The 21,692-nt window shown below is 40.9% G+C and overlaps 1 protein-coding gene across 1 annotated transcript in view; it reads left to right on the plus strand.

Moving 5' to 3' along the window:
* The window catches only part of F8 (coagulation factor VIII), a 96,247-nt gene that overhangs the window by 22,975 nt on the left and 51,580 nt on the right, over positions 1 to 21,692 (plus strand). The window contains exons 7-15 of the mRNA XM_059679620.1: positions 2,198 to 2,419; positions 3,000 to 3,261; positions 3,929 to 4,100; positions 5,679 to 5,772; positions 6,440 to 6,654; positions 9,187 to 9,337; positions 10,151 to 10,360; positions 13,571 to 16,655; positions 20,477 to 20,612. Of these exons, the coding sequence (XP_059535603.1) occupies positions 2,198 to 2,419; positions 3,000 to 3,261; positions 3,929 to 4,100; positions 5,679 to 5,772; positions 6,440 to 6,654; positions 9,187 to 9,337; positions 10,151 to 10,360; positions 13,571 to 16,655; positions 20,477 to 20,612 (4,547 nt within the window). The remainder of the gene's footprint in view (positions 1 to 2,197; positions 2,420 to 2,999; positions 3,262 to 3,928; positions 4,101 to 5,678; positions 5,773 to 6,439; positions 6,655 to 9,186; positions 9,338 to 10,150; positions 10,361 to 13,570; positions 16,656 to 20,476; positions 20,613 to 21,692) is intronic.

The raw sequence follows: 21,692 nt of genomic DNA on the forward strand, positions 1-21,692 counted from the left end.
AGCAGGATAAATAAATAAATACATACATAAATAAATAAATAAATAAATAAATAAATAAATAAATAAGATCCCAACACAAAATTATTATTGTGGAATTCTGAGAACACAGAGACCTGGGAGAAACAGTCACATGCAAAGACATGAGAATTAGATTGGCAATATAATGAAGCAGTACTTTAAAGTTCTAAGGTAGAAGTCATTTTCAACCTAGAATTCATAGCCAAACTGTAAATCAGCATTGGGGGAAGAATAAAGACATTTTTAGAAATGGTAGCCCTTAGAAGCCATTGAAGATGTAGTAAGTAAAACTGGAATGTAAGCCAAGAAAGAGGAAAATGGAAAATTTAGAAACATAAGAAAATAATAAAGGACGAGGACAGGTATTCCCTTGATTCTTTGCTGTATTTCCAATAATTCTATCATGAATATGCATGATTTTAGAATTAGAAAAGAAATTAACTTTCAAATCATGAAAGTCCCTGCTCTCACATAGCTTAGAGCATAATAGGCAGACATGTTGTAATCAAATAATCATAATAATAAATACAAAATTACAAACCAAGAATTCGAAGGAAAATTGCATAATCATATGTGAACATACAATAAAGGAGACTGACCTAGACTGGGGATCAGAGAAGGCTTCCCTAAAGAAGTGCCATTTATATTGAGTGTTGAAACAAGATTGGGAATAGGGAAATGAGATGATGTGAGATGAGACTGGGGAGGTGCAGGGATCTAGCTATTCAGGGATTTCTAGGCCTTCCTAGAGAGTTTGGACTTGATTCTATATGGAATGGGAGTCACTGAAGGGTTTTGGGCTGAAGAATACTACAATCAGATCTGAAATGCAAACACACCACATAAGTTTCCTTGTGAGTGGAAAGCTTGGAAGGGAGTATGACCAGATGTGGAAAGACCTGTAACGAAGCTATTCCAGTGGTTCAGGTAAGAGATAATGGTAGCTAGCTTGGCTTAAGATGGTTGGGGTAGTAATGATAGTGAAAAATATATATATTTGAAGGCTCTGAGAGCCAAAATAGAAAACAGCTGTGCCCTAGTAGTTACCAGTATGATATCTAAATATTTAGTTGCTTGGGTTCAAATTTGAGCAAGTTAATGAACCTCCCTGGACATGTTTCTTCTAAGAGAAGAAAGATGATAGTAATTTCTACATTCATAGGGTTATTGTGAGGAGTGAATGAGCTAAAACGTGGAAAAGACTTTGGACAGTGCTTGAAATAAAAAAATGCTCAGTAAATATTAGTGTTATTAATCACATTGTCACAATTGGTGTTAGATTGGATGTAAACAGTGAGAGTGAAGACTGTAATAACTCTCACATAATTGAATGCAGGATGGTACCAATCACTGAAATGAGGCTCTCTGAAAGAAGATGAGGTAATAAAGATCTCAAATTTGATTTTGGATGTGTGGGCTTTATGAAATAATCCAGGTGAAGATAGTGAAAAGGTTGTTGTATGAGTCTGGGAGTTATGGGAGAGGTCTGAAACAGGAGAGTTATCAGCATATAGATGTTCATTAACACCATGAGAATCGATGTTATTGATCAGGGAGAAAATATTGATCAACAAGAAAATAAGGCCTAAAGCTGAGCACTGAGGTGATCTGTCATCTAATGGGTAAGTAGAGAAGGAGGGATCAGGGAAGGAGACAGAAGAAGCACTTTAAACAACAGGGGAACAAAACCCAGAGAGGTGTTGGCATAGAGGCCAGTGAAGGAGAGAATCACAAGAAGGAATGAATGGTCAACAGGTGCAAATGAAAACTAAGAAATACCCATTGGAATTAACAGCATGACAATCATCCCTGACTCTGGCAAGAGCTGTTCCTTTCACAGTACCCCAGAGTCCTTAGAAAGTTTGGTTTCAAGTCAAGATAATAAACTTTATAAAGTAAATTTGTTCATCCTATTCTTTTGTAAATGTTTTCATTGATTTCAGAGAGGAATGATGAGGGGGAGAGAGATAGAAGCATCAATGATAAGAGAATCATTGATCAGCTGAGTCCACAACCCAGCATGTGCCCTGACTGGGAATTGAACTGTGAACCCCTGGTTCATAGGTCGATGCTCAACCACTGAGCCACGCCGGCCAGGCTGTCCATCCTATCTTAGACAATGTTTTCCATTTCAGTTTCTCTACTTCATGATCATAGATATCTTATTACAACTTTACAGGTCTGATCGGATGTCACAAGAAATTGGTCTATTGGCATGTGATTGGAATGGGCACCGCCCCCGAAGTGCACTCAATTTTCCTTGAAGGTCACACATTTCTTGTGAGGAACCATCGACAGGCCTCCTTGGAGATCTCACCAATAACTTTCCTTACTGCTCAGACACACCTGATGGACCTTGGCCAGTTTCTACTGTTTTGCCATATCTCTTCACACCAACATGGTAATACTTGTGGATCTTAAAAACTAGTATGATAAGTATCCAGCTCTTACTTTAATTACATTTTCTGTCCACTGTCCAGTATAGGATTATGTTAGACCTCAACTGAGATTCCCTGGTTGCCAGCTTTCAAAGTAAAGATGTTGCCTTGAGTATAAGAGGGCTTGAGTACTTGTAGTATTGGTGACATTTTAGTTAAATACCTGTGATAGAGGCAAGGTAGATGGGTTCAGGATAAATGAAGTGGCAAAAGTGAGGAGGACAGTATATTATTGGTTTTCCAGCCTGATCCCATTACCTAGGCCTTGATACTGTGGAGAGATGGCAGGTCATATATAGCTGAAGAGATGTTTTATGAGAAAATGTAGGGCATGCAGGAGGTAGCTGATCAATGATTCTCTCTCATCATTGATGTTTCTATTTCTGTCTCTTTCTCTTTCTCCCTCTAGGAAATCAATAAAAATACATTTTTTTTAAAAAAAAGAGGGAGGGCCTTGAAGGCCTAATGACAGAGAATGATGCCAGAAGTTAAGGCAAGAAAGTTTTGTAGGAATTTGACATTGTTTCGTTTGTCTGACTCCAGATGGTATGGAAGCTTATGTTAAAGTGGATAGCTGCCCAGAGGAACCCCAACTACGGAAGAAAAATAATCAAGAAGAGGAATATGAGGATGATGATACTTATGACTCTGACATGGATCTTGTCAGGTTTGATGATGATGACCCTTCTTCCTTTATCCAAGCCCGCTCAGTTGCCAAGAAGCATCCTAAAACTTGGGTCCACTATATTGCTGCTGAAGAGGAGGACTGGGACTATGCTCCCTCAGTCCCCTCCCCCAATGACAGGTAAGCACCTTTTGACGCTTGCTACTATCTCTTCCCAATACTCAAAAAGTTCTTCCTAGTTATTCAGAACAATAAATCTTCAAACCACATTTGAGGTAGGTGCAGGTATGACGTCAAATGTCAAGTACATTAATATGTTTGGAAACTAAAATAGCTAAGCATCAAGGATGTATGGAGGGACCTGGAGAGTGGTATGCTAGTGAAATAAGCCAGTCAGAGAAAGACAAGTATCACATGATCTCACTCCTACGTGGCATCGAATGAACAAAATAAACTGATGAACAAACTAGATCCAGAGACATAAAAGCATAGAACAGAATGCAGAATCTCAGAGGAAAGGTGGGGGTGGGTAGGTAGGTGGGAAGTGATCAACCAAAGAACTTGTATGCATATATGCATGACCCATGGACACAGACAGTAGGGTGGTGAAGGCCTGGGACAGGCTGGGGCAGGCTAGAAGGGTTTAATGGGGGAAAGAAGGGGACATGTAATACTTTCAACAATAAAGTTTTAATTTAAAAAAATAGTTAAGCATCAAAGATGCTTGTACTTTTCCCACTCTTTTCCTTGATTAAATCATTCAGTTGTTTTAGAGTTAAATTTTAGCTACCTGTCCTCTCCCTAGAATTCTCCATTTCAACCTCTCATCTTTTTGTTTCTCATACAGCAGTTATAAAAGTCTATATTTGAATAATGGTCCTCAGCGTATTGGTAGAAAGTACAAAAAAGTCCGATTTATGGCATACACAAATGAAACATTTAAAACTCGTGAAGCTATTCAATATGAATCAGGAATCCTGGGACCTTTACTTTATGGAGAAGTTGGAGATACGCTGTTGGTAAGTTGAGGAAAAGCTATAAGGTTGGGTAAGAAGAAAAAGTCTGGAGGGATTTGAGATTCTTAAAACTTCATAATTCAGCCTTACCTCTAATGGGCATTATCTTTTCAAAATCATAAATACTACACAAATAAATGTGTATTATAAATTGTTTTAAAAATATGAGTGTATACAATACAAATTTAATGCCACTCATTAAACCTGCCACTCCTTTGAAATATTCATTGCTTAGGCTTTGATACATACCCTTCTAAAACTTTTCCCACCAATTATATAGTACAGGAATCAGCAAACTATTGCCTGTGAGCCAAATTTGGCTCATAGTCTATTTCTGGATGGCCTGTAATGAACTACACCATAGTATTTCAATAAAAGAAAGAAGCACATGATCACGTAATAGGTGGAGAAAGGGGTTTGACAAAATCCACTACCCATTCATGATCGGAAAAAAGTGAACTAGCAACAGAAGTCAAGGTCCTTAACTTGAAGAACATCTAAGAAAACTTTATAATGTGGTGAAAACTGAATGTTTTCCCCTAGAGATTGGGAACAAGTTAAGATGTGCACTCTTGTAACTTCTATTTAATATTGCACTGGAAGCCAGTGAAATGAGCCACACACACACAAAAAGGAATTAGAGGCATTTGGATTGAAAAGGAAGATTATTTGTAAATAACATAATCTTATTGGTAGAAAATCCTGCTAAAAAGCTGTTAGAATAAACAAGTTTAGCAAGGTTGTGAGATACAAATCAATATTAAAAAATTATATTTCTGTATATTCTTATCAGTGAATACTCTGATAACGAAATTAAGAAAATAATCTCATTCACTATAATATCAAAAAAGAATAAAATAATTTGAAATAAATTTAACAAAAAGGGACTTGTGCACTGAAAACTACTAATCACTGCTTAGATAATTTAAAGATGTAAATAAATGGAAAGACATATGTTCATGGATTGGAAGAATCAATTACTGTTAAGACTCTTCCAAATTTATCTACAGACTAGAGGCCCAGTGCACAACATCATGCATTTGGTGGTGGTGGGGGGGGGGGTGTCCCTCAGTCCGGGCTGCACTCCCTTGTAGTCCAGGAGCCCTCATTGGATGTCCAACTGACAGCTTAGGCCAGCAGTCGGACATCCTTAGTACTGCCGCCACCCCTGCGCTAGTCAGCCATGAGACTGGCTCAGGGCTTCTGGCTAAGCAGCACTCCCCCTGTGAGAGTGCACTGACCACCAGGTCAGCTCCTGCGTTGAGCGTCTGCCCCTGGTGATCAGTGCGCATCATAGCTACCAGTTGTTCCGCCATTCGGTTGATTTGCATATTAGCCTTTTATTATTAGGATTCAAGTCAATCCCTATCAAAATCCCAACTGCCTTTTTTGCAGAAATTGACAAGCTAATCCTCAAATATAGATAGAATTGCAAAGGACCCCCATAGACAAAAGAATCTTGAAAAAAAGAACAAACCCCAATGATGTGGATGTAGAGAAGCTTTTCTCTGGATATAGGCCACACTTTTCTTCTTGATCCTAGTTGTCTTAGGACTTGATCTAGCTCATTTATACTTTCAGATTATATTTAAGAATCAAGCAAGCCGACCATATAACATCTTCCCTCATGGAATCACTGATGTCAGGCCTTTGCATGAAGGGAGATGGCCAAAAGGTAAGTGTTAACTCAGTTTTATAGTTCTTACTTACCTGTAGGTACAGATGAGGTCGCAGTCTCAACAACTAAAATTGTGCTGGGCCTGCCCCAGCTGTTATGCACCATATAGGCACATTTATCTCCCACTATCTCTTATGCTACAATTTCCAGATGTATTTCATTTATGTACTTTATAATGCTCACAAGAAAATGCTATAATTGTTGCTTTAAACACACATATGTAGTTTTAGAAAATTATGGGGGTGCCCAACGGCATTGCTCAGTGGTTGAGCATCGACCCATGAATGAGGAGGTCATGGTTCGATTCCTGGTCAGGGCACATGCCCAGGTTGCAGGCTTGGTCCCTAGTGTGGGGCATGCAGGAAGCAGCCCGTCAATGATTCTTATCATTGATGTCTCTGTCTGTCTGTCTGTCTCTCTCTCTCTCTCTCTCCCTCCCTCCCTCCCTCCCTCCTTCCCTCTCCCTTCCTCTCTGAAATCAGTAAAAATATATTTTTTAAAAATTGTATGAATCTTAAACTTGTAATAGGTGCAAATTTAGTTTCCATTTATTGAAAAACATATGTACATCTAGATGTGTAGAGCTCTTGCAATAGCAACATGATTACCAATATGTGGCTTGTTATATTCTAATCAAGCTATTCTGGGGTTTGGATGTGGGTAGGTGTGAAACATCTGAAAGATATGCCAATTCTGCCAGGAAATATATTCAAGTACAGATGGACAGTGACTGTAGAAGATGGGCCAACTAAATCAGATCCTCGGTGCCTGACGCGGTATTATTCAAGCTTCGTTAATCAAGAGAGAGATCTGGCTTCAGGGCTCATTGGCCCTCTCCTCATCTGCTACAAAGAATCTGTAGATCAAAGTGGAAACCAGGTGAGTTCTTCTCTTTCCAAGTGCTTATTTGAAGCTAAAAATGACATGATGTTTAGGAACTTCCACATAAGATTTCCTATACTGCCTCGGTGTATGTCTCCCGGTAGAATGCAGACAGTATAGTCATCTGCGATATTGGCCAGTAAAAGAAATGCATTGGGTCTCTCACAGGTGTTAATTGATTTTAAGTTTGGTGTAATAATCTTGCCTGCTGGATAAATAGGAGACCTGGGCCCTATTATTTCTCCAATACTCATACCCAGTCTAAAATTCCACTCCTTGTAGGTGATCTTGCCCCTTTTAATATGCTCAATTATCACCTATTTTTATTTTTATTTTTTAAAATATATTTTATTGATTTCAGAGAGGAAGGGAGAGGGAGAGAGAAATAGAAACATCAGTGATGAGAGAGAATCATTAATTGGCTGCCTCCTGCACGGGGATCGAGCCCACAACCCGGGCATGTGTCCTTGACTGATATCTAACCAGGGACCCTTCAGTCCACAGGCCTACGCTCTATCCACGGAGCCAAACTGGCTTAGGGCAATTATCACCTATTTTTTGATGACACACAAATCTTATCACAGCCTAGACTTCTCTAGAGTTCAATAAATATTTGCTGAGCAAAATACAGGGAAAGATATAAAATATTTCAGAATATGACTAGAATTTGGACCACTTCTGCTACTTTAAAAAATAAAGTTTAATTCTCTGAATAAGAAAACTTACTTCACAAAAAGTCATGGCCATGTTGTTGAGGCTTGACTATATGTCCATTTGGTTATGATACATAAGATTCCTACTAATCTGAAAACACTTCATTGGTTTAGAGACTAAAGCACATGAATTTTAATGCAAAAAAAAAAAAAAAAGTGGCACACAAACCCAGAGGCATCAATTTGGCCAAGTACCTGTCTTGACAAATTTTTCCTAATTATGGTTTCTCCACTATTTGGGGGAAGAGGACTAAAATGTACGTCTAAAAAAAATGAAATAAAATAAAATGTACATCTATATACTTCAATCTCTTCCCCTCAGCATTTTGCTTTGTGTAGCAGTAGATTATGCAAAATGAAATTGATACATATTAGTGAAGTTTACACATTAAATTTTAGGAGATTCAGTTAACAAGTGACTAACTCATAACTTTGGCTCTTATACAAATTGATCTTCTGAAAAACACTTAAAATTTTTTCAACAGAAAACTTAAGGTATTAATAATAGTTAACATTTTGCAGTTCATCTGAGCTTTATTATTTGATCTGTTTTCTATTTAAAAAAAAAATTTTTTTTTTGCCCTAACCAGTTTGGCTCAGTGGATAGAGCATTGGCAAGTGGACTGAAGGGTCCCAGGTTCGATTCAGGTGAAAAGCATGTACCTTGGTTTCAGGCTCGATCGCCCATAGGGGCCGTGCAGGAGGCAGCTGATTGATGATTCTCTCTCATCAATGTTTCCATCTTTCTATCCTCTCCCTTTCTCTCTCTAAAAAATCAATTGAAATATTTTTAATTTTTTTTTTGTTAATCTTCACTCGATATTTTTCTATTGATTTTTAGAGAGAGTGGAAGGGAGGGGGAGAGAGAGAGAGAGAGAGAGAGAGAGAGAGAGAGAGGGAGAGAGAGAAACATTAATTGGTTGCTTCCCTCATGTGCCCCAGCCAGGGCTGGGGAATGAGCCTGCAACTGAAGTACATGCCCTTTACCGAAATTGAACCTGGGTCCCTTAGTCCGAGGATTAACACTCTATCAACTGGGCCAAACAATGCAGCGCCTATTTTTAATTTTTTTAATAGATTGGTAGCCTTGTGGAAGGGCAATTGCTAGATGGAAATTTAGGAAAGGCATTAATCTTACTTGACGTGACTAACTTATTTAAGAAAGACACTGAATAATCACTTGGGTCTTTACGAGTAAAACTCCTCTATTCTGAACATGGAAAGAATGAGGCTACAGACTGTACCAAAAAATCAGTCATCATATGGCTTTGGCTCCAGAATAAATGAAGTTTAATGGGTCCAGTCAACCTTTTGTCCTGAGGATACATTCGCTTTGAACATATGCTTACTGCTGCCCTAGCTGTTTTGGCTCAGTGGATAGAATGTCAGCCTGCGGACCAAAGGGTCCCTGGTTCGATTCTGGTCAAGGGCATGTACCTCAGTTTCAGGTTCCTTCCCAGCCTGGGCCCTGGTCAGATGCGTGCAGGAGGCAATCAATTGATGTGTTTCTCTCACATTGATATTTCTTTCGGTCTTTCCCTCTCTCTTCCACTCTCTCTAAAAATCAGTGGGAAAATATCCTCAAGTGAGGATAAACAGACAAACAAACAAACAGAAAACATATACTTACTGCCCATAGCACCCACTCCCACTCCCAAGCTCTGGTCCATGCCATAATAGTGACCTATGGAGAAATGGAATTGAACCAAAGGATTATAGATATAGCATATGCATGCTATCACTTCTATTGTAGACTGCAAATTCTTACTTGACAATGGTAGTAGTATTTCCTTCTTTCAATGTGTGTAATTAACAGATGATGTCAGACAAGAGAAATGTCATCCTGTTTTCTATATTTGATGAGAACCGAAGCTGGTACCTCACAGAGAATATGCAGCGCTTCCTCCCCAATGCAGATGGAATGCAGCCCCAGGATCCAGACTTCCAAGTTTCCAACATCATGCACAGTAAGTAAAGCAGTGCCTGTCTAATGAGTAATAGACAAAGGGAAATTGAAGCCAAATTGATGTCCATATAGTGGATTGCTTTATCTGCCATGTAAGTCATAGTTCCTTAAAAATCATTATATACAAACATATACAATTTCATATAAATGCATATGATCATAAAACATATTTATTTAGAAAGCAACAAATATTCAGAGAACTTTTTTAAAGTTTTAAAAATATTTTTATTGATTTCAGAAAGGAAGGAGAGGGGGAGAGAGGTAGAAACATCAATGATGAGAAACCTCAATTGATTAGCTGCTCCTGCATGCCCCACACTGGGGAATGTGCCCTGATTGGAATCAAACCATGACCTCCTGGTTCATAGGTCGATGCTCAACTACTGAACCACACCGGCCGGGCTGTCCTGCTTTTTTGAAACCCGTTAGTCCTTGAATCTGGAACATTAACAGATATTGATTTGGTTCACCTGATCAAATTTGTATTTCCTTTCTGATTTTTCCTCTGTCTGGTTACTCCTTTCCCCCTTGCAACTATAAGCAGTTTGGAGGGAGACACTTTGAGACCATGCAAATCCCCTGCTCCCCACCCACACCCCCATATAGCACTCAAAGCCATCTCTACCATGATGGTCTATGACTCCCCTGCCCTTGGGATTAGGACCTAGCTGACCAAGTATTAACAATCGACTTTTCTGGAAGGTATAATGCTATCGCTTCTTGGACATAACCATCATTTCTAATCCTATCACGACAATCCAAACTAGTAAACCCTGATACTGCTAAAACCTCTTGTTCTCCATTTCTTTTGCAGGCATCAATGGTTATGTTTTTGATAGTTTGCAGCTGTCGATTTGCTTGCATGAGGTGGCTTACTGGTACATTCTAAGTGTTGGAGCACAGACTGACTTCCTTTCTGTCTTCTTCTCTGGATATACCTTCAAACACAAAACAGTCTTCGAAGACACACTTACCCTATTCCCGTTGTCCGGAGAAACTGTCTTCATGTCAATGGAAAACCCAGGTTAGTTATTTACATTATTCTTTTTTTTTTAATATATTTCACTGATTTTTTACAGAGAGGAAGGGAGAGGGACAGAGAGTTAGAAACATCGATGAGAGAGAAACATCAATCAGCTGCCTCCTGCACACCTCCCACTGGGGATGTGCCCGAAGCCAAGGTACATGCCCTTGACCGGAATCGAATCCAGGGCCCTTCAGTCTGCAGGCCAACACTCCATCCACTGAGCCAAACCGATTAGGGCTACATTATTCTTTTAGTAACAGCTGTGATTGTACCAATAGCCACTCATATGCTTTTTGGTCCACTGACCCACATTTGGGCAGATATTAAGTGGTTCAGGTGATTTGGGGTAATTGCAAGGTATTTTAATGACAGCACCACATTAAGTTACTTAAAAGTCTTTGCTCTAAAAACTACCTTTGGCCCAGCTGGTGTGGCTCAGTGTTGAGTGTTGACCTATGAACCAGGAGGTCATGGTTTGATTCTCCGTCAGGGCACATGCCCAGGTTGTGGGCTTGATCCTCAGTAGGGGGTGTGCAGGAGGCTGCTGATCAATGATTCTCTCTCATCATTGATGTTTCTCTCTCCCTCTCTCTTCCTCTCTGAAATCAATAAAAAGCATGTTTATATCATGTTTTGTAACCTTTTTTTTCACTTAATATATTTGATACTTTTCTATGCCAGTAAATATATATGAACATCCTATACTAATAAAAGAGAAAAATGGTAATTGGCGTACAACCGATACCTTTTTCATTGGCTAATCAGTGAGATATGCAAATTAACTGTCAGCCAAGATGGCGGCTGGCAGCCAGGCAGCTGAGAATAGGAGGCTTGGTTGCCCCAGCGATGGAGAAAGTCAAGGATCCCCGCAGCTGCAGGGCTCTGAGCTCCTGAAGCAACAACTCCAAAAGATACAATGTTTTAATTATAGAAGCTAAAAGATGGCGGTTAATTTGCATACTCAGGCTCCAAGCAGAGCGAAGCCAAACAGCCCTGAAGCAGCAGGGCAGAGAGGCCTCCCGGCCCCGGTGATCAGCGGAGTCGAGAGGCCTCCCGGCCCCAGTGATCAGCGGAGCCCAGAGGCCTCCCGGCCCCAGTGATCAGCGGAGCCGAGAGGCCTCCCGGCCCCAGTGATCAGCGGAGCCCAGAGGCCTCCTGGCCCCAGTGATCAGCGGAGCCGAGAGGCCTCCCGGCCCCGGTGATCAGCGGAGTCGGAGGCCCCGCGATCAGCGGAGCCGAGAGGCCTCCCGGCCCCAGTGATCAGCGGAGCCCAGAGGCCTCCCAGCCCCGGTGATCAGCGGAGCCGAGAGGCCTCCGGGCCAGGGATCAGGGGAGCCGAGAGGCGTCCTGGCCCTGGGATCAGCGGAGCAGGGAGGCTTCCCAGCACCGGGATCAGTGTGACAGGGTGCGGAGCTCCAACCCTCTGATCGGCCCTGCTCTGTGCATGACAGGAGTGGCGCTGCAACCTCCCTATGGACCCTGCCTTGAGTGTGCCAGGGGGTGGTGCCCCAACCCACCAATCAGCCCTACCCTGAGCATGACTGAGGGTGGCATCGCAACCTCCCAATCCGCCCTGCTCTGTGCATGAGAGGAGGCGGGGCCCCAACTCCCCAATGGGCCCTGCTCTGAGCCCGACCAGGGGTTACACCTAGGATTAGGCCTGCCCTCTGCCACCCGGGAGCAGGCCTAAACCAGCAGGTCCTTATCTCCTGATGGGTCCCAGACTGTGAGAGGGCACAGGCCAGGCTGAGGGACCTCCTCTCCCAACCCCGAGTGCACAAATTTTTGTGCACCGGGCCTCTAGTCATCATTATAAAAGATTGCTTAATATTCCATACTAGGATATTGTACTAGCCTTGGCTGATTGAAGAGCTCTTGTCTTTTGAAGCCTGAAATGTGCTTGTACCCGCTTGTGGTAGGCTAGGCTCTGTCTCTCTGGGTTACTTTGATAAGAACAAGTTCCAGGATTGATAACAGCTTACAAAATTAGCTTACTGAATCCCTGGTTATATTATTGAGGCACAAGGCTGATCTATATATTTGTAGTGCTGATCAAGTCTCAAACTTGCCTGTGCCAGAAGTTAGAGGAGAATGGCAGCTGAATTTTCTTCAAGGAAATTATAATCCTTTTGTGCATCAGTGATTATATCTCCTTTTTTATTTCAAATTTTTTATATATGAAATTTCTTATTTTTATTTGGTGATTTATTTTATTGAGTTTTTCATTACAAAACTCAACTATTCTTTAAGCTGTTGGATTGAGATTTATTAACTAACTAGAGGCCCAGTGGTAGGGTCCCTAGTGGCTGCCAGCTGCTGGCCAGGGCCTCCCTCCCTTCTCCTGGCCGGCCCCGCCGCCTGGTCGAACTCCTGGGCAAACTCCTGGTCGAGGGGACAATTTGCATACTATGCTTTTATTATATAGGTTGATGTGTTAAATTTATTTTTATTCAGATATGTATTTTTTCACTTATGCTTATGCATCTACTTTACTACCATGAAATTCCTTCATTGGATAAACCTAGCCACAGTAGAAATTAATATTGCTAAAATTGTGGTGGGATTTGTATGTGTATTCTAATCCTAAGTCCTACTCCCTTGTGCTTATTTACTCTGCAAATGGGTGATGCTGTGGATGCTAGGCATTGTGTTATATGATTAGAATGCATTATATGATGGGCTAGATACTATTAGCCTTATTTATAAACTGGAAAACTAGAACTCAGAGAGCTTAATTGATTTGCTGTAAGTCACATAGCTGGTAAATTGTAGGGCTAGGATTTGAATCCAGGCAATCTGACTCTAGAACCTGTGCCACTATGTTATATAGCAATAACAGCTAGCCTATATAACCTTTCCTGAGTTAAGGCACTGTCATCATTAGCGCTCTGTGCGACTATTAAGACTCTCCACTATTGTGCATGCTACTTACATTTCTCCATTTTTATTCCAACATCTATTCACTTTTAATCACAACCCTTTCTTATGGTCACAAACAGATATACCACAACAGCAGCCATGCAAATCTCACTTTTGCTACCATTGCTAAACTACTGTTACAGGTTTAGAATACACATACCAGTTACCTATAATGGTACCAATTAGTATTTTTTTCATTCTTCTGGGAATAGGAGATACCCTCTAACACAAAACTAATTTGGTACCTAGGTTATGAGTAACCAGAGTCTTATTCTTTCTCATCTCCAGGTCTGTGGGTTCTGGGGTGCCACAACTCAGACTTTCGGAACAGAGGCATGACAGCCTTACTGAAGGTTTCTAATTGTAACAACAGAAACACTGGTGATTATTATGAGGATCCATATGAAGACATTCCAACTTCCTTGCTGAATGAAAATTATGTCATTGGACCCAGAAGCTTCTCCCGGAATTCAAGGCACCCCAGCACTAGGCAAGATCAATTTAGAGGCACTACAACTCCAGAAAATGATATGGAGAAGATTGAGCTTTGGTCTGGAGAGAGAACACCGCTGCATGAAGTACAAAGTGTTTCCCCTGATGATTTGTTGATGCTCTTGGGACAGAACCCTACTCCACATGGATTATCCTTATCTGATCTCCAAGAAGCCACACATGAGGCTGATGATCATTTACCTGGACCAATAGAAAGAAACAAAGGCCTATCTGAAATGGCACATCTCAGGCCAGAGCTCCATAACAGTAAGGACAGAGTATTTACTCCTGAGCCAGAACTACAATTAAGATTAAACGAGAATTTGGGGTCAACTATAAAAGTAGACTCAAAGAAACTTGATTTAACAATTTCTAATTTATCAAGCAATCTAATGACTTTACCAACAATTCCATCAGAAGAGTTGACAGCAGGTACTGAAAAGACAGGTTCCTTAGGACCCACAAATATACCAGTTCACTTTAGTAATCAATTAGGCACCATTGTATTGGACAAAAATGCATCTTTCCTTATTGGGTCTGGTGTGCCTTTGGACTTAAGTAAGGGAGATAATGATTCCAAGTTGTTAGAAGCAGCTTTAATGAATAGTCAAGAAAGTTCACTAGGAGAACATGTATCATCAATGGAGAGTGATAGGTTATTTAAAGAGGAAAGAGTCCATGAACCTACTTCACTGACCAAAGATAATTCTTCATTCAAAATTAATGTCTCTTTAGTAAAGACAAACAAGGCACCAGTTATCTCAACAATGAATAGAAAGACTCACATTGATGGCCCAACATTATTAATTGAGAATAGTACATCAGTCTGGCAAGATATTACATTAAAAAGTAATGATGAGGTTCAAGAAGTGACTTCTTTGATTCCTGATGAAACGCTCATGGACAAAAATACTACAGCTTTGGGGCTAAATTATGTGTCAAATAAAACTACTTCACCAGAAAGTATGGAAATGGTCCACCATAAAAAAGAGGACTCTGTTCCAGTAGGTGCAGAAAATCCAGATACATCCATCTTGCCAGATTCAGCAAATTGGATGAAAAAGACCCATGACAAGAACTCCCTAAGTTCTGGACAGAGGCCTGATCCAAAGCAATTGATACCTTTAGGATCAGAAAAACCTGTGAACGGTCAGAATTTCTTGTCAGAGAAGAATAAAGTGGTAGTAGAAGAGGATGAGTTTACAAAGGACCAGGGACTCAAAGAGATGATTTCTCCAAACAGTAAAGGCATATTTTTTACTAACTTGACTAATAGCCAAGAAAACGATACACACAATCAAGCAAAACTATCCCAGGAAGAGAGAGGAGTGAAGGAAAAATTAATCCAAGAGAATGTAGTTTTGCCTCACGTGTATACAGTGAATGGCACTAAAAAGTTGCTGAAGGACCTTTTTTTATTAAGCACTAAGCAAAATGTAGACAGTTTAAATGAGGGCACATATACTCCAATACTTCAAGGCCCCAGGTCATTAAATGATTCAGCAACTAGAGCAGGGATTCACATGACCCATTTCTCAAAAATAAGAGAGGAAACAAACTTGGAAGGCTTGGGAAATCAAACAAAACAAGTGACAGAGAAGTATCCAAGTCCTAATCCAAGTCCACAGAATGTTATTGCTCAGCGTGGTAAGCGGGATTTAAAACACTTTAGACTCCCAACAGAAGAAATAAAGCTTCAAAGGGGTGTAATTTTGAATGACGTCTCAACCCAGTGGTCCAAAAACATGAAATATTTGGCCCAGGACGCCGTCACACAGACAGAGTACCATGAGAAGAAGAAAAGGGCCATTACTCAGTCCCTCTTACCAGATTTTTCTATGAGAAGTCATGGCATCAATCAAACAGATGGGTCTGCATTACCCATTGTAAAGGCATCAGCATTTCCATCAATTAGACCTACAGATGTGACCAAGATCCCACCCCAAGACAACCCTTCTCATCTAGCACCAGCCTATAGTTATACCTTTAGGGAAAGGAGTTCTGGAGTCCAAGAAAGCAGTCCTTTCTTACAAGGAGACAAAAGAAATCTCTCTTTAGCCTTCCTAATGGAAATGATGAGAGGTCAAGAAAATATTAGCTCTCTGGGAGAAAGTGCTACAAACTCACTCATATACAAGAAACCTGAGGATCCTGTTCTCTTGAAACCAGGCTTGTCTGAAGCATCTGGCAAAGTGGAATCACTTCCTGAAGTTCATATTCATCAGGTAGACTCTTTGCCTACGAAAACTGGCAATGGTTCTCCTGGCCACGGGGATCTGGTAGAAGAGATCTTCCTTCAGAAAACACAGGACGCTGTTAAATTGAACAAAGTAAATGAACCTGGAAAAATGGCTTTTCCGAAATGGGCAGCCGAAAGCTCTGAAAAGACTCCCTCCAAGCTGCTAGATCTCTTCGCCTGGGATAATCAATATGCTACCCAGATACCAAGAGAAGAGTGGAAATCCCAAGAGGAGTCACAACAAAATATAACTGTTAAGACAAAAGACACCATTTCACCCCTAGACCCTTATGAAAACAATCATTCAATAGCAGCAATAAACGAAAGACAAGAGAAGCCCCAAAGTGAGGACACCTGGGCAAAACAAGGTGGGACTGGAAGATTGGGCCTTCAAAATCCACCCGTCTTGAAACACCATCAAAGGGAAATAACCCCTACTCCTCTTCAGCCAGAGGAAGATGACATTGACTATGATGATACCTTCTCAACGGAAACGAAGAGAGAGGATTTTGATATATATGGTGAGGATGAACGTCAGGACCCTCGCAGCTTTCAAAAGAAGACACGACATTATTTTATTGCTGCAGTGGAGCAGCTCTGGGATTATGGATTGAGCAAATCCCCCCATGCACCAAGAAACAGGTATGGGTACGTTGATTATTCCTTGGTCCTGCTATGGTGACCTCTGATTTTACCAAATACTGAAACAATAGGAAAGGGACAGCCAATCTGCAGCAGTGTAACTCCAGATGGCTTTATAGAAGACCCCTGAGAACCAGATGGCAACGTCTAGAATTCAGCGGTTCTCAACCTGTGGGTCGCGACCCCTTTGGGGGTCCAATGACCCTTTCACAGGGGTCGCCTAAGACCATCAGAAAACACATATATAATTACATATTGTTTTTGTGATTAATCACTATGCTTTATTTATGTTCAATTTGTAACAATGAAAATACATCCTGCATATCAGATATTTACATTACGATTCATAACAGTAGCAAAATTACAGTTATGAAGTAGCAATGAAAATAATTTTATGGTTGGGGGTCACCACAACATGAGGAACTGTATTAAAGGGTTGCGGCATTAGGAAGGTTGAGAACCACTGGTCTAAATGAAGCTGAGGAGTAAATGGAAGGTTAGATGAGCCCAACAGTGAAAGTTAGAGGATGGTAAATCCAGATGGCATAAAACTCCTACTCTGGTGGGATGGAGGAGAAGGAGAGGGGCTTACAGAAGGGTAGAAGTGTCAGAGTCAAGGAGCAGCAATGGAGAGTAGGAAGAAAGTCAACTTTATCAGCCTTATGAGCTGCCATAATAGTCATAGTGTCATGAGAGAGCCCTGAAGAGGCAGGAGGAAGAAGTGAAGTGTGTGACAAAGAAGTTGAGGATGTAGGAAAAGTTTTTCATGGTGCTTGGGGGTACAGAGGGCAAAGTTAGGGGAACAGAAGGAGGTTGGGTAGGGGAGAGAAAACAGAAATTTGGAAGGTAAACATAAGAGTTTATTGCAGTCATCAAATATTTATTGAGCACCTACTACATGGCAGACAATTTTGTAGGCATGAGTGCAGCAAAGTAGGAGCTCACATTCTGTTGGGGAGGGCAAAAGATAATAAATTAATAGAAAAATAAAGGGGAGAAACCAAGATGACGGCATAGGTAAACACCGGAAAGTGCTGCCTCCCACAACCACTTCAAAATACAATGAAAAGACAAAACAGACATCATCTAGAACTACAGGAAGGCTGAGTGGAAATTCTACAACTAGAAGGAAAGAGAAAAGCACACTGAGACTCAGAGGAGGTGCGGAAGTAAAGTGCAGAGGTAGGGAGGCTCGAGACTCACAAAAAGGGGCTGGCACCTGAGGACGCCCCTGTCTTTTTGAATCAGGAGGGAGTCACAAGCTCCCGACTGCTCTGAACTCCAGTTCCGGGAAGTCTCTGGGGACCCAGGACTCATTCGGGGAGAAACTGGACTGTCTGGCAGCAGGCAGAACTCGGAACTTGAGGGCGGCTTTCCCTCAGAGGTGCTTGCGGCAATTACCCGGACACTGAGACGCGGGGCCCCTTAGGGCAGGGCTGAGGATCAGCCATAGCTGCTTGCTCCGCCCTGTTGATTCCCTGAGACCCCGCCCCACCCAAGCTGTGGCAGAGGCTTTTGCATATGAATGCCTTGGCCCTTTGCAATCTGAAAATTACCTAACAAACTGCAGCTGGGCCACCCAGACCCAGAACTTCCAAGAGAAGGCCCAAGGCCCCACAGCAGCTTGCATTGCTTCACAGCTGGGCCTCATCTGGGCACCTCCAAACCCCCCAAAAAGGAAGGGGAATCTGCAGATCTCTTTGTAGCTCCTGCTGGGTAGCCTCAGGCAGAGGCTAAATTAGCACCTCCTTAGATCCAAGAGCCAGTGTACCCAGTGGTCAGAGTGGGACCATCCAATTACAACTCCTCAGATCCATAAGGGACACACTGAGGGGGCAGACTCAGTGAGCACCAAAGCCCCACTGAAGCAAGTCTTGCCCCAGAAGGGTGTCTCCAGCACAAAAGTTCTCCCACTGCAGACACAGCTGATTCTCACAGCCAATTGGCCTGGAGATCAATTCCTCCCAGTGATAATTACAACAATCAAGGCTTAACTACAACAAGACTGTGCACAAAGCCCACAAAGGGGTGCACCAAGAGTGTCTACCTCAAGTAATTGGGGAGGCTGAGCCACCGGGCCCTATAGGACACCTAGCACACAAAGCCACTCTATCGACACAGCAAAGCATAAAAAATGCCGAGACAAAGAAACAGGTCACAAATGACAGAAATGGAGGAAAGCAAACGACTGGATATAGAGTTCAAAAACACACTTTTAAGGTTTTTCAAGAACCTTCTAGAAACCGCCAATAAATGTAGTGAGACCCTGGAGGATATGAAAAAAGACCAACTAGAAATTAAGCATACACAGACTGAAATAAAGAATAATATACAGAGATCCAACAGCAGACAAGAGGATCCCAAGAATCAAGTCAAAGATTTGAAATATGAAGAAACAAAAAATACCCAACCGGAAAAGAAAAAAGAATCCAAAAATACGAAGATAGTGTAAGGAGCCTCTCAGACAACTTCAAGCGTACCAACATCCGAATTATAGGGGTGCCAGAAGAAGAGAGAGAGCAAGATATTGAAAACCTATTTGAAGAAATAATGACAGAAAACTTCCCCTACCTGGTGAAAGAAATAGACTTACAAGTCCAGGAAGCACACAGAACCCCAAACAAAAGGAATCCAAAGAGGACCACACCAAGACACATCATAATTAAAATGCCAAGAGCAAAAGACAAAGAGAGAATCTTAAAAGCATCAAGAGAAAGAAAGTCAGTTACCTACAAGGGAGTACCCATATGACTGTCAGCTGATTTCTCAACAGAAACTTTGCAGGCCAGAAGGGAGTGGCAAGAAATATTCAAAGTGATGAATGCCAAGAAACTACAACCAAGATTACTTTATCCAGCAAAGCTATCATTCAGAATTGAAGGTCAGATAAAGAGCTTCACAGATAAGGAAAAGCTAAAGGAGTTCATCACCACCAAACCAGGATTATATGAAATGCTGAAAGGTATCCTTTAAGAAGAGGAAGAAGAAAAAGGTAAAGATAAAAATTATGAACAGCAAATACATATCTGTCAACAAGTGAATATAAAAATCAAGTAAATTAAAAAATCTGATGAAGAGAGTAAACTGGTGAATATAATAGAACCAGGGGCATGGAAAGGGAGTGGACTGACAGTTCTTGGGGGCAAAGGGGTGTGGGGGTGCAGGAAGAGACTGGACAAAAATCGTACACCTATGGATGAGGACAGTAGGAGGGGTAAGGGCAGAGGGTGGGGTGGGAACTGGGTGGAGGAGAGCTATGGGGGTGGGGGAAAGAGGAACAACTGTAATAATCTGAACAATAAAGATTTAATTTTTAAAAAATCAAAAAACAGTAAATAGGGGGTCTTGATGATGCTATTCAGAAGATAGAATTGAATAATATGATAGAGTAACACTGGGGTGTTACTTTAGCTGTGGTGGTCAGAGAAATCCTTTATGGAGTTGAGACCTAAATGATGATAGACCAGCTCTAAGAGATGTGTCCACGCAAAGGGAACAGGAAGTGCAAAAGCCCTGAAACTGGGACATCCTTGTCCAGCCAGTATGGCTCGGTGGTTAAGCATAGATCTAGGAACCAGGAGTCACAGTTCAATTCCCAGTCAGGACACATTCCTAGGTTGTAGGCTCCATCCCCTGTGGGGAGTGTGTGGGGGCAGCCGGTCAATGATTCTCTCTCATCGATGTTTCTCTCTCTCTCTCTCCCTCTCCTTTCCTCTCTGAAATCAATAAATATATTTTTTTAAAGGAAAAAAAAAATAGGTGAGGTGTTTCTACACACCTGGTCCATAAAGATACTGCTTTTCCTCTGCTTTTGTCTTCAGGGCTCAGTTCAAGAAGGTGGTTTTCCAGGAATTTACTGATGGCTCCTTTACTCAGCCCTTATACCGTGGAGAACTGAATGAACACTTGGGACTCCTGGGGCCATGTATAAGAGCAGAAGTCGAAGACAATATCAGGGTGAGTTGAGGACAATGGAATCACAAGGAAATGAATCCTGTGTATTTTTTGTCTCTGAGTATAAAAATAATGTATTATCATTTTTAAAAAATATAGAAAATAAAGAAGTTGAAAAATAATCTCATAAATATCATTTTGGTGTATGTTCTTTTTTCCTATGTATTCTTCTATTTGTGTATTCAAAATTACACAATGTATAATTCTTCTATTTTGATTAAATATATCATAAACATTTCTAATGTCATTTAAAAATACTTGCTAAGTATATTTTTAAAGTGATTGCTTAATAGTCTATTACATGAATTTATGGTTTATTTAACCATGGACTTTGAATAACCCTATAATAGGTTTTTTACACTATTTAAATAATGCTGCAATAACAACTTTTCGTAGGGTAAAATTCTAAAAGTGAAATGTATGTGAACAGTTTAAGACTTTCTGTAACGAATGATCTCTTAATATTCTTTGCACATTTGACAATTTTGGAGGCAGTGCTTTTCTTATTAATTTATATTACCTCATATATTATAGATCATTGATCATTTTAGTGAATAGTATTTTTCTGAGTTTGTTGTCTCTTAATTTTATATATAGTGGTTTTTTCATTAAAAACAGGAAGTAACCTGTAATCCAGTGGTTCTCAACCTTCCTAATGCCGAGACCCTTTAATACAGTTCCTCGTGTTGTGGTGACAGCCAACCATAAAATTATTTTCGTTGCTACTTCATAACTGTAATTTTGCTACTGTTATGAATCGTAATGTAAATATCTGATATGCAGGATGTATTTTCATTGTTACAAATTGAACATAATTAAAGCATAGTGATTAATCACAAAAACAATATGTAATTATATATGTGTTTTCTGATGGTCTTAGGCGACCCCTGTGAAAGGGTCGTTCGACCCCCAAAAGGGTCGCGACCCACAGGTTGGCGACCCACAGGTTGAGAACCGCTGCTATAATCTTTTCTTTATGCCACTTTCATAGCTTTCATGTTTATAAAAATCCTTCCCCATACAGAGACTTTTTTTCTTAAAATCACCTATTCTTGAACTTTCTTTTACAATTTAATTTCCTAA

Source organism: Myotis daubentonii, chromosome X, assembly GCF_963259705.1.
Source record: "Myotis daubentonii chromosome X, mMyoDau2.1, whole genome shotgun sequence".
NCBI lineage: Eukaryota > Metazoa > Chordata > Mammalia > Chiroptera > Vespertilionidae > Myotis > Myotis daubentonii.